Source organism: Neopsephotus bourkii, unplaced genomic scaffold (assembly GCF_033783945.1).
Source record: "Neopsephotus bourkii isolate Nb327-2 ecotype Australia unplaced genomic scaffold, CSIRO-AGI_Nbou_v1 NB_53, whole genome shotgun sequence".
NCBI classification, from domain to species: Eukaryota; Metazoa; Chordata; class Aves; order Psittaciformes; family Psittacidae; genus Neopsephotus; species Neopsephotus bourkii.
In genome coordinates this window covers 2866891-2880975 of record NW_026900570.1, presented here as the reverse complement: position 1 = coordinate 2880975, position 14085 = coordinate 2866891, and the positions used below count along the sequence as shown (strand labels likewise).

The 14085-nt window shown below is 38.5% G+C and overlaps 1 protein-coding gene across 5 annotated transcripts in view; it reads right to left on the bottom strand.

The window, feature by feature from the left end:
• The window catches only part of DPP6 (dipeptidyl peptidase like 6), a 559516-nt gene that overhangs the window by 49673 nt on the left and 495758 nt on the right, over nucleotides 1–14085 (bottom strand). For all 5 annotated transcript variants that reach the window (XM_061349178.1, XM_061349196.1, XM_061349169.1 and 2 more), the window contains exons 9-12: nucleotides 10343–10497; nucleotides 9645–9742; nucleotides 4522–4645; nucleotides 3641–3679 (exon numbers count right to left, since the gene is read on the bottom strand). In XM_061349178.1, the coding sequence (XP_061205162.1) occupies nucleotides 3641–3679; nucleotides 4522–4645; nucleotides 9645–9742; nucleotides 10343–10497 (416 nt within the window). The remainder of the gene's footprint in view (nucleotides 1–3640; nucleotides 3680–4521; nucleotides 4646–9644; nucleotides 9743–10342; nucleotides 10498–14085) is intronic.

The window sequence follows — 14085 nt, the reverse complement described above, 5'->3', positions numbered from 1 at the left end:
ATCATGCTGTCAGGATTAAGGAAAGGGGGTTGAGTTATAAAAGAAAAATGGTGTGAGGTTTTCAACATCTCAACCTTCTGACAGATCAGAAGTCTTTAGTTTCAGACTGACATGATCTGAAACACTAGGGAATTAGAAGAAAAAAACGGAAAGAAAAATGGAACCCAAAGGAATTGTTATCAGAGTTGGCCAGCCAGCCCATGCAGGCAGTTTTGGAGGTTATACGTCTCTAAACAATTTTGTGGTAATCTGCTCATCCTGCCAATGTCAATGTCAAAGCCTACAGCCTTTGCTGGAGTTAGAATTACATCCTGGTTTATAATTAAATTTGTTCAGGCCACATTCACAATTAAATAATAAACCAATTAAAATGCCAGTAAAGTTTATCTTCAGCAGGTGCTTAGAAATTGTCTTTTTTCTCCCTTGCTGACTCACTGTCTGTGTATGACCATTGCTGGCACTACTGGAAAATGGCTTCTTCATCAAAAATGGAACAAAACTGTTTACAGCTACAATTACTGTTTCAAAGAATTTATATATTTAAGCAAAAGTATGAGTGAAGTTCAGTCTGGCTCTTGTGCTCAGAAGTGCAGAAGAAAGTATATAAATAAAAGCAGTAAAATCTTTCAAAATCCCCAGGCAGTTTTGGTGAACATGTGCTTGTTCTTTCTGGAGTGAAATCTTTGTAAACACTGGCCCTATCATCTGACAAGGAGTGACAGATACTTTCTAGCAAAACCTGTATACATACTATATATTTCTCATTACATTTTGAGTTATTTATCCTATTTTTCAGCTACGCAGACAGTGACAGCAGTATTTCTATTTGCCTGTGTTGGAGAGAGGCTCTCCAAAGATTTTGGACTTCAACAAAATTCATTCACAAACTTAAGCCCAGAAGAGAACATGAGATCATTTTCTATGACCTTCCATACACAGACTATTAAATGTCACTGAGTTACCAAACTACAACAACAACAACATTCAAATTCATGGGTCATATGCCCTATCTTGGAACTCCCAGTATTTCAGACAGCTGAAAAAAGTCAACCTTGTCATCCTTGGAGACTACTTTATATCCCTGGTGAATAACTATTGATACTGATGTTTTTCTCTCCTCACCTCCTGTTCCCTGCCTACTGTGAAGTTTGCCCCTATTCCAGGAAGGCCAGATGCACACCAATTCCCATGCAAAAAAGCAAAACTCATGTATACTTTTCAAACCAGATGTATGGAATACTTTGAAGAAATACTTTAACGAATGAGGCAAGCAGTTAGATTCCTTGGTCCTACTGATTCGAAATTGGGGTACTTCTCAAAAGGAAGTCTGGCCAATGAGGCATATAGAATAAGCTGGTCAAACAAGCAGTTACCTGTCATAATGGCTGTCTACAGAGCACCTGGCTCATATGCATATGCCTATACTAAAATGTCTTAACCGAGGAGTCTTCATCCTGGTCTGAGTCACACTCCTGAGCTCTTTCAGTAGCTGCCTAATGTGTAATTCATCTTCTCCTTAAAGAGGTTAGGGGACTCGCACTAGCATTGAACATTTTCACATCATTCTCATAATCAGATGCATGCACAGGCCCAGGAAAACAACTTTCCAGTTTTCTAGACTAATGTGACATAGAGTTAAAGGTAACTGCAGAAAACATAATTATCTTAGCAATCATATTATCACCAATTATATTCAGTAAAAACTAGAATTTAAAGTAATTTTGTTGTCAGAAATACAGGTGAAAGAGCTCTATAATTCTTCAGGCTCTTACAAAAGCTTTTGAAGAGTACTATCAAATGTCTCCAAAGTCCATAGCAAATGTTATCTTAGTTTAGTACTGAGATGTCTGACTCATTTGGCTGTAATGAACATCCTTCTCTAAACTCAAACTCGATACATGCTGTTGGGAGATGAAGTAAAACAAACTGTATTTCCCTCGAGCAGGCCCATTAAGGACTGGCAGATCATTTACTACAGTTAATCAGGACAAAGCACCATCTTTCAATGACTGTCCATGTAGTAGGCAAATGCCCAAAGAATCACAGCAGTGTAAAAACACAGGTTCCAGTATATTGCATTAATGGAGGCCTCAGTAAATAGTGGTGAAAAGATTAAAACTATCCTTGAATTTATAAAATAAATGAAGCCTGTGAAGTTTGGTTGTTTAGGATTTTTTTAAGATACAAAATATGAGCAATTTAAGTTTTTCTTGACTTCTCTTGTGTTTTAAGGTTTTGTTTTCTATGCAAGCCAACACTGTCCTGCAGCACATTGACTCTACTCCTGAGTATAACAATAAACGATTATTTGAAATTCTTTGAGCACAAAATCTATTTCCTCTGTAAAATCAATTTTTATCTGGATGAGACATAGCCCACTGCTGTAGGACAGCCACTGGAGCAGAGGAGATCATTGTTCTTGTTGTGAACTGATGTACTGCAACTTCTACAGGTTCTCAGATCTTCTGAACAAGCTGTGACAAAAATGTGAAATGCTTTAAATCTGGACTTGGAAAAATATAGTACAAGATCTTTATCTGACAAGCTGCTCCCTGTCTGGCATTCACGTATCCCATGAAAAACAGTCCAGTGTTGCGGCCGGATTGGTATCAGCAGCTTCCCTCTCAAGAACAGCTCAGTCAAATCTGAGGTCCCTTCACAAACTGACTCCTGGGGAAGTGTTATAAATGATCTTCCAGAGATTTACATGCTTGAGATCTACATGGTTTATACAGGCATATGCTGGAAAAAAATCCAAACCAATGTACAAACAATAAAACAAACCTTTTTCACACACACACACACACACACACACACACAAAAAGGTAAATCCCATAAAGCAAAACTTCTTGCGGGTTTAAATTTTCTATATCCCCCCTTTTTTTAGCATCTATTTTCATTTTTGTTTTATTTCATTTGGGGAATGGCAGCACATACCATACAAAGTAATAGTATTATGTACTAAGTTACAGTGTCAGAAGAATCACATGGCACAGTTGTCTGGTAAAACAGGATATTAAACTCCATCATCCAGTTTCTCCCCATTCCATGATCAACATCAGCTCTTGTTGTTTTATCTGCCCCATTGACAATTTACTTTCATTTTTTACCTTTTTACATCTGCAAATAGCTGCAGAGTAGTAATACGGAGAAAAATGTCAAATTTAGCCTAAGTGACTTTGAAGTCCTATCTGCATGATTTTGGCTCTGCTGTCTTAGTAAAATTGACCTTTGATCTTCTGTTTTCAATAGTGCACTTCTTTCCTGCTTAGAAGATCAGAGAAGAAACACCAAGAAACACTGTTAAAAATCATTAGTCTCAAAGCAGGGTATGAAGGACAACTCTGAGGCTGACAAGTCTTACAGAGATATTGTCAGTGGGTGAGTCTGCACCAGCATCAGCTTTTTCATCTCTTTTAAATCCAAATAAGTTGCAGGCTAAGAACCATGGGCTCTCTCAGTGAAGATGGCATCTTTAACAAGAACTTGTTAATTACTGAGAAATTCTTTTCTAGAACACACATCATGCCATCTCTGAAGTATCTTTCTCAGGTCTGGAAATCCGTTTTTATCTTTGGGGAAAAAACAACAAAACAAAAAACTACCAAAACTGTGATCACAAAGAGAAGATCATTATTACCTGTCTGTGCAGCCAGCCTTCACTTTCATCTTCATGTTTCTAAAACAGAAAAAGATCATTAATACCATACTTCTCATGTATCACATTTTGCTTGTCAGTGCAGGAAGCAGTTGGATTGAGTCTGAAAAGTTGTTCAGAACTACAAAGAAACTGTTTAAGTATGTGCATTAGGAGTGTAATCCAATGGCAGCTCTCCTTGTCTCTCCTCCCTCATGAATAAGCATTCTCATTCAAGAAAGCATTTTACTCAGACAGACAAAACACATAAATCCACAAGATAAATTATACCCCAAAGACATAAAGAAATAAAGAAAGGTTGAAATGAAAGTTGTTAAGAAAAGACTCTGCATGGTGCTCTATGCACAGTATTGCACCCTATTTTCAATGGATGGCTATATAAGGAAAATTTTCTGCTGTGGAAACACCTATGCCAGTTTAAAAGATGGCATCTGGTAATACACAGGTTATAGGAATACACCATTTACATTAGTGTGTTTATAGGAGGGATTAATTAACTATAATTAAAATGGAGGTAGATAAGCATGAACCATTTTTAATGCCATTAGATATATATAATCCTATTAAACTGGAATGATGCAAAGATATTCAGGATACAAACTGTTGATGTGTGTGTGTGCTCATGCATGCATACAGTTATTTAAAAACAAGTAATCACTCTTACACGCGTTGTTCCTGGGTATGTAGAAGATGCAAGAACACCACCACAAAAGTAAACATTGCAGACACTGTTTATATTCTGTGTCTGCCAAAATAGATCTATGTCAGGTGATTTGTTGCCAGGTAAAATAACTGAAAGTATTTTCATCTTGCACAGGTTATGACAACCAATGGCAAGTGACTTTTTGGCTCATCTCTCCTACCTTCGTGCAGACTCCTGTGGTGGCATCGCATAGCGTCAGGATAGACACGTTCTGGGCCCTGTTCAGCCAGTTTACTGCCACCTTGGTGCTGGTTGCCCATTTCACCATGGTTATGTAGTAGTCCCTGCAAACATAGACATACATAAATCACAGTAGTGACATCCTAATGAACTGAAGCATGGCAGAGCAGACAGAGGCTACTGCAGGCAAATGGTCCAGGAACAATCACTAGTTATTAAGAATGTTGCATCTTGATGTGTCTAGGCTGCCTTATGTATGGATTTCAAGCCTTAAAAATGACATTTTTAGGGCTGTGCAGGTGTTTTATCTGCCACTTCAGAAAGTCATTTTCAAAGAAGAGACAAATGCAGAGATAAAGAACCTTTCAAGCTATTCTGTCTTCCAAGAAGGATTGAAATGCCTGGAGCTACAAATTCATGCACAGGTGGAAAAGCGATTGCAAACAATTTCCATTCCGAGCACACTGACTGACTCAGACCCATCACTGCCAGGGTTGGATTCTTTATGCTTATGAAGAGTTAATGGCCTCTAAATATGCCTACTACACACCAAAATATCCACGAGTGTTACATTGAAAAGAAAATAGCAAGAAGGAAATAGTTTAGAGAAACACAGGGTTTCTGTAAAGCAGCTACATCTGTTGCCATAAAGACGTCAGCAGAGATATGACAGTTTGCATCGGCAAATCCAACATCCCACGCTCCCTGTACCACCCCTTACTGCTGGACATACTCAGGTTGTGATAATACTTAGAATAAATCACCAGTGTGGGCTGCAGAGTCCTGTAATCAATATCTTTAGGAAAAGTCCTATACTTCAGTATATATTAATTTACATTGTTCACTGTGCTATAGTGAGCAATGGAACCACTTAGGCTGGGCTGAGTTGCAAAATACAGAATCAGAAGTAAGTACGTGGATGGTCACCTCTTTAGAGCCAGTATGTAGAGGTACTTGCAGATGTCCACCTCTGCAGCAATTCAGGGCTTCACCAATTTATCTGTAGGGTAAAACTCTGGCTGAGCTGACAAAGCTGGTGATGTTATAAGATACTGCTGGGCTATGTGGGCCAAAGCCATCCTTAAATTATAATATGACTTTTCACAGCATACAGTCTATAAAAAATTTATTAGTTCATTTGTTTGCCATAAAATATGCATAAGGAATTGTTGCTCTCATTGGAATTAATGTGGTGTGTCACTGGAGAGTACTTTATGTTCTGGCAAGCACTCCTACATATACTGAAGAGAAAGGGCAAAAGCAACAAAGACCCATTGTCTAGCAAAATAATAAGTTGGAAATTGATTTTGTAGTTTTCAGTAGTATTTAGTGCCTGAATTTGGCTGGGGAAAAATAACAAAGGAGCTCAATGATTGCATCCACTGCACTGGAAGAAAGGATACTTCCAGGTGAGACAACAGCAATCAGAATTTTTCATCCTGAAATAAAACTGCAATTTTACTTTTTATCGGTAACAACATAGGCCTTAAGAGGAAAAAAACAACAAAGCAAAATTAAACTGCATAACCGTCTCTTCTTTCTCTCCAGAATTAACTGAGACACCCCAGAAAAGGAGTGCAAACTTAGTACATATTGTGGCTTGGAGCATTTTTTCTGTAAATCCAATTTAAAGTTTGAAGGACATAGATTCAATTTTTACATCCCTCCCATTTGAGCACAGGAGCCACAGTTCTTTCTCAGGAACTTTTAATTATTATTTTAGGTCAAACATTAAGTTCCCTACCACTGCAGAGATGGGCATGAAGTCTCAATTTCTCTCTGAAGCCTCTCCCAGCCATCACGCCCATGGATACCCTAGCCAGCAGACATCTGCAGATACTTTTATAGTTATTATTCTAGTCTCACACTAGTGTGGAATCTTCAATTCACTTTACACCTCTTCTGTAGGACAGTCAGGTTTTATGTTTCCCATTCTGCAGAAGAGAACAAGACAGTAAGGTGTGATTGATCTGAGTTAATTTTAAACAGCTCTGCCAGCTGCACTGGTTGAGCAGCCAGTGGTGAGAAATGGGGAGGCAGTGCATTTCCCAAGCCCTTTTTGCCCATCCTGTCCTAGATTTGATATGGAGCTGGTGTAAGGAGAACCAATTTCTTCCCATAGAGCAAAATCTAGACCAGCAGGCACCTGACCACGTAGATATCCACATCAAAGTGGATTACACCCTCCGAAAGGCATAACTCATCTGAGCTCCTTCAGGAAGGGTGCAGTTACGTTGAGCTGTGCAATCTATTTCTCCATTCCAGTAAAGATGTTGCAGGTTATTTTTCAGCACCATTATTTAAACCCTAATTTCACTTGGCTGCTTTCTGGAGGTATGAACCTAAATTATGAGGCATGAATCTACAATATGGATATTTGAAGTATGACAACAGTAATAAAGCCATACACACCACAAAGAACAGACAGTGATATATTACATGGCAAAGTGACAGGCAGCAGTCCAGCCTGCGGTCCCTGGGGTACCGCTGGCTCCTGCTTGCGGTCCAAACTCATGTTGTCTGAGTTCCTCCATTATTTATCTGTTCATGACCTATGCAAGGACCAATGCTGATATCTGCATTCAGGGGAGATAACCTTTTCCTTTAATTTTCCATCTGGGATGCAAATATGATGTGAGAAATAAGTTGGATCATGGTCCGATTCTGAGAACCTGCTGATATAACTCCTGGAGTGCAATGGTCTGCACAAAAATAAAAAATGCCTGACAGGCATTTAATGTTCTAATACATCTCCTCCCCCCCACACCCCCAAAATTTCGACCTCTTCCCTTCACTTTCTTTTCCTCACAATAAAGCACGGCATTAGAGAAAATGTGGCAAAAATGCTGAGAAACAAAGATTTTTAAAAGGAAAATTCAAAATTGTACATTTTCCCCCAAAATATGTTTTCTCATCATCAGATTTGGTTTTGGGTTTGTTTTTCTTTTATTATTTTTTACTGAAAAATATTCCAACCCTGTGGGAAATTTCTGACTTCCTTTAATTCTTAAAAAAAAAAAATAAATAAAAGACCCTGTCATATCTCCACTTTATTCTCAGCTTTATTAATTGTATTGAGCCACTTTGCTCCAGATGAAAAAAACACCAAGGAGTACTGCTCTGTCCATATATCATCTGTGTGAGCAGATCGAGCACACTGAAATGGTTCAGATAGGACTACTCTGCTTGAAGATCCTTATCACCAGCTTCCCCTGCTTCTTTGAAAAACTCCCTTCTGTAACTAACTGTACAGTATATCCCTCTTGTCTATTTTAATGAAATGTTATCACACTAATCCTCTCATTTCAGAAAACATATGCATAATGAAAATGCACCCCTATTGCTCTAGCAGCATTACTTATATCATGCCCTGGGGATGGCAATTGCCATGGTCTTGATGAAATATATGGAGAGTAATTAATGATGATATATTTCACATAATTTTACAATATTGATTGCAACTAAATAAATTACAGCCACCCATAACCATATAGAACAAATTTATTAACAACACTTGGATCCTACAGTCTGAAGTTATTACTATAATTAAAATGGTTTTGAGTCTCTCTGTTTACAGAGTAAGCTAGCAACAGAAAAATGATATTGTACAGGAGCTGCAGCTGTGGTTGGGATACTGTGATGCTGAATTGCTGCCTGCTATACAGATCTGATGTTGAATTTTTGAAAGGCAAGCGCATTTATGCCCATTTGGTTTGGTCACAGGTCATACATCTTTTGTTGCATAAATGGATTTGGAATATTTTAGAGTTATTCAGTGAAAATATGTTCTGAGGCTGACACTAGTTTTCCCAGCAAAGAAAGGCGGCTCCCACCATAGTAATCCCACCAGTCCAGTACCCTCTCATCACATGGCTAAACAGCCTATCCACGCACCTTATATATTTATCATGCATAATGAAGATCACCCCTGCACCCTCCCCTGCCCTGTGTCATTAGCTCTGTGCTGCAACTCTATCCTTATTGGCAGTGGAATTACAGATCCAGCAATCCAATTTAGCATTCAGTAAGAAAAGGTGAGCGTGCATGTTGGTTGGGCGCTCCTACATGAACAAGTGATATGCTTGGGAATGATTATCTTTCATTTATAGGGAACTTAAACATGAGATGTTCAGGTTAGAGATAAGGAAGAAGTTCTTTACTGTGAGGGTGGTGAGGCACTGGATCAGGTGTTCCAGAGAAGTGGTAAATGCTCCATCCCTGGCAGTGTTCAAGGCCAGGTTGGACAGAGCCTTGAGTGACATGGTCTAGTGTGAAGCATCCCTGCTTATGGCAGGGCTGTTGGAACTAGATGATCTTAATTTTGTTTCCAACCCAAACCTTTCTATGATTCTATGATCTAAAGTTGCTTCTCTCTTGAACAAGGTAAACGTAGCTTAATGTAAACATAAATGCAAACCACAATATAACATAAATGCACACACTGTAAACACCAATGTAGCTCAAGCTTTCACCACATGCTGAAGTCCAAGCCAAACTTTTAATCTCTTGCTGAATGCAGACTTAAGCACTTACATAATTAGAAATGGCTATCTAAGTAGTTGGCTGAATTGCAGACCAACTTCTAACATACTTGCTCTAAAAACAGCAAAAATCTTTCCTTTTTATTTTTAAAGAAGACTGGGCAATGTATCTGTAGAATGTCCACCTGGTTTCATTCCCATGTTCACATCATGGAGCAGTGAGCTCACATTTGCTGTGTTGTAGGGCTGCCTTCTTTCTGTCTCATGGTCTTTCATACAGGCTGAAAACAATATCCCTCCTACAATGCCTGTGATTACATGTGAAATGAATGTGGTTTTATGGATTTGGAGACATTCTCCAAATTCTCTGAGTTCTCTAAAAATAACCTGATTCTGAAGTCAGTCTGGGTCACAGTAATTTCAAGTAAAAAACTAATATTGTTCTATAAAATACATGCAAAAAGGAAAATAATTTGAAAAATTTGCAGCAGATGTACACAGAATAAAATTCTTTCCTAGTGGCAGGTAAGAATATTGTAAAATGATCTCGAAAAGAGTCAGAGTCTGACTTAAAACCACAAGAGAACTGAGGTGCAGCATCCTGGGGTGAGAAAGAACCTACCTCATTCTCTGATCGTCTGGGGGAGTCATCTCCAGGTCATGGGTAGGTCCGTTCAGACCAATCACATGCAAAGAAATAGTCGGATTTTCCATTCCAGCCTGGATTTTAAAATAATAAGTTATCATATCTTGCACAACACTGAATGGTTTTGATTTAGTATACCTCCATGGATTATAAAACTATTCCATTGTATAGGGTTACACACTGGACTGCTGTAGTTGTTCACAGGGAAACTGCAACTGTAGTGATGTAGTGGCATGGAGGTGAGGAAAGGTTGACAGGCACAACCAAGGGGTAATTTTAATTAGGACACCTTTAGTCCTTTACCTTGGTAAAAAATACCAGGGTGACTGGAAGTACCTCTATTTTAATGTATCTTTTCATAAAAGGTTGTTTAACAGGGTGATGGCAAATACAATAAAATACTGATTCATTTTGTGTTGCAGGAAAGGGCACCCCTTAGTGAAACATTTGTTACTTTCCACAAAACCTGCATGTACTTAGATACCTCTCCTTTTAAATTATGGTTCCATTTGGAACAACATGTGAGGTCTTAGGTAACCAGTGCATAAAGCAAAACACCCAGAAGAAATTATTGCAGCGCAGCACACTCCTGTACTGTCTTATAATAGAGAATTACAACAGTAACAGCAGCAGTGTGTCAATACTGGGAGAGAGAATTATTTATTTTCCCTTACCTTTGGATAATGATACGTTTTAACAGTAGGGTAAAGGCTGCCAGTGTATACCGGGATCTCCATAGTGGGGACTCTGGAGGCATTAATTGTTGCATACGCTAACCTGGTGCCATCAGGAGACCACCAGTGCGCAATATGAGTCTTTAAGATCTCCTCTAATTAAGAAAAAAAAGAAAAGAAAGAACAGGAAAAAAGGATATTAGATGTAAATTACTAATTAGTAATAAATGAAACAGTAGATATGGAAATCCCAGTCTAATCACAGCATGAGGAGGATGCCATAGGAATATCAATTAAAAACACTCATTAAATTACCCCATGTACACAAATGAACACAATTGATGACAATTACTCTGAATATATAGGTTATTAAGCATAATTACCTTGCTCAAGAAACATCATATTATTCATATTAGTACACACATTCATGACAGCATAAAAGGCCCTGCTACTCCTACAGTGCATCCTGTACATACGAATATGTATCATATCACACAGGATATATATGAACATATATCCATGCACGTGTTGGCAGTGCTTGGGTTCCTGCCTGTCTGATGGTAACATAGCCGGTGCTAATGGAGAACTGTAATGACTGAGGTTTAACTTGCCTTCATAAGGAGTTCACAAAGTCATACTAGGCACATATCAACGGTTTATAGTCAGATAAAAATGCTTCTGCTACAATTTAAATCTTCCTAAGCTCTGCTGACAGTTGGGAATAAACAAAAATAGCAATTTTCTGCGACTTATGTAATGCTGGAACTTGGAAACAATTTGCAAGATACTAGGCTTTAGAGTCTGTGGATTTGATACCATCTTGACTTTTATCCCTATTTCATACTTAAAATCCCTTTTGCAAACAAATTTTCCACAAATAGCCAGCGTCAGAGACTGATACTTTTTGCCACTGAATTTTGGGATTACAGATATTTTTGTGATAGGAATAATGCAGTTGTTGTTAAAAAGGTACTCAGAAAGATATGAATACAAACATATCAGAGTTGAAGTATGTAAGCAGAAAATGAGATTGCCATCGTAAGAAATCACTTTGTAGACTGTGCGAACCTAATTCTCGTCAAACACAAATTTAAAGGACTTCTAATTTCTAAAACTTTTTCCATATCATTTAATATCCTTCCTTGTGAAGATGACTTCAGCTTATAGATACCCAGAAAACCTCTAACATTCATTCTTTGTCCAAAGTGTCTCCAGTTACTCCAGTTACTGACATTTGGAAGACACTAACGTGGCTTTTTAAACCTCACATTTTTTGAAAGGTAATAATGTAATGCATTTTCATTAAGAAGCTTAATATCACATGAGTCATTTCTATTTAAACCATAGCAGAAGGGCTTGCACATGCTGTACAGACTGATGGGCAGGAAGTCAGGTCCCATTACTTTAATGTGAGAATAAGAATTAAAGAGGCTTCAGAGTGCTTCTAAGCCTTTGCCATGAAGCCCTGCTACACAAGTCCAAGGATCTCCAATATCTGCTGTTATTATTGGTCACTGGAAAAATGAAGATTTTCAGAGTTCAGACCCATCGTATTTGGACATCACCTTATGGTGACCCCTCAATCAAACCAGGACATCGCTCTGGCTTGAAGAGTAGAAACTCACCAAAGACTGTTTTATTTCTTTAAAAAAAAATCTTGAATGAGCAGTCCTTGGAAAATAGGCAATTATATACATCATGGAGAAAATGCACAACTTGGTTAATCCAGGCTTGCATATGGTTTGAGATAAAACTTAAGGTACCATTAGAAAGCGTACAAGGGAAAATCATCCTAAATAGTTATGCTTTCTACAAAAAAAAATTAATGAATCAATACTGAATGGCAACATGTAAGTAAGGTTTTGGAAAGACATCTAGGAAGTTGTCATTATCACACGGCAAAGCACGTCTGGCAAATTTGCCTTGCTGCGTTTTTGTACCTGCTGTACGTACACATGAAAGATGCTGCTTTTGACTTGTCGACTGGTTGCTCATTGAAGAGATAATTAAAAGCATAAAGGAAAAGGAGTAAAAATGGATGGCAGATGAATCCTTGACATTTTAACTTTAATTAGGAACGACTTTATTCAGCAAACATTTTCTCCAGGATCTCTGATTAATGAAGCAGTTCTGTTGAAGGTCACATGCCAAGAAAGGTTTTAGAACAGGTTTTGTAGTCCTCTGTTAATGAGATTTAATTGTGTGAACCTTTGCCTTGAAACAAAGCCAGGACCTTACCACTATTAGAGAAATGAGTTAGCTTTAGCAAACCAGAGAACATTCTTATAAAGTACAAAATGCATTAGTACCAGAAAGTTTCAGCTGAAATTACATCATTTGCAGACAAACTGTTCCTGGGGACACTTTATTGCTTGCACTTTCATTCACCACATGCTCAGAAAATCAGTTGCACTCAATACCCCTCAGTCTTTCTGTAGTTCAGATCCTACCTCTCATATATGAGAAACCAGGTTCTCCTTAAAGACCAACCACCCACTCCGCATATACCTCATGACCACCTCGCTAGGAGTATAAAGCAATAACTGATCACAACTCGAACCTTGCAGTTACTGGGTGTTACATGATGTAGGGATGCTGTGACTGAGCTGCAGAGGTTCTTCTCAGTTAGTTGCTGGTGAATTTGTGCTCCTTTCTCCACACCTTTGCTTCCCAGCCACCACACTGGGGCACGCAAATCCTAGAAATAGTGAGGCTAAAGTGTGCAGATCTTTAACTGAAAAGGGACTTCTTAGACTTGGTGGCTGTGTTAAAGCAGTGTCTGAAGCAAATCAGTGCTTATTCCACATTACCACATTTAATATCAACCCTCTCTGAAACAGCTGGATGACCTTGTTCATAAGTAGTGACTCTTTGGTGGGGACATGTATTGGCCAGCTGGCAATCCAGTGAAATTCTCATATTCAAGGAGTGTTACAGGATGTGCATTTTAATCCCCCTTTTAGCTGAATAAGATGTAATTAACTGATCATTTCAAAGCTGTGTGGAACAAAGAATTGTTTAACCTAACAGACCCTCAGGAGGAGTATTTGAAGTCCTAGGTTGGAGTATATTCAGTGACATGAAGCAGAAAAGAAGTCCCTTGCCGCAGTTCGCAACTTCCAAGTAACAAGATGTGATGAATTTGGGTTTGGATGTAGCATTTGGCCATGACACCATAAGGGCAATACCTGAATGGACTGCACAGTGGATGGACATTTTTATTAAGTGTGTTTATCCAAAAGTAGCCCAGTACATGTATAAAAAGAAAGGAATCATTTGCTTGTTGCAAGCTTTGAGTTAATGTCAGCAGTACTTGCAAGAGGAATGTAATAGCAGACTTGTATCTCACATTAGGTAAGAAACTTCCCAAGGAATTACAGGAAATAGGGCTGCAAGGGATTTTAAAAATGATCTGGCTTCTTCCTCCATGGGCAATATCCACTCCAATCCTGTAAAGAACCTTTACAAGTGGATTTTGCTATTCCTTTTGATACTGGTATAGCACCTTTGGCAGAGGTTTGGCCACAGAAATCAAACAGTTTCTATTTTCTACCTAAGGACTGAACAGTCCCACTGAAGTACATCTAGACCTCTGCCTTCTTTTACAAAATCAATGCAGGGAAAAGCATCAGGGCTTTATCTTTTGCAGCCTCAGTGGCAACCAGCAGATTTCTGTCATAGCGACCATGTTTGGAAATATAAACACATGGCTTTAATGTTATGACCATAATCTGCCATTGTGG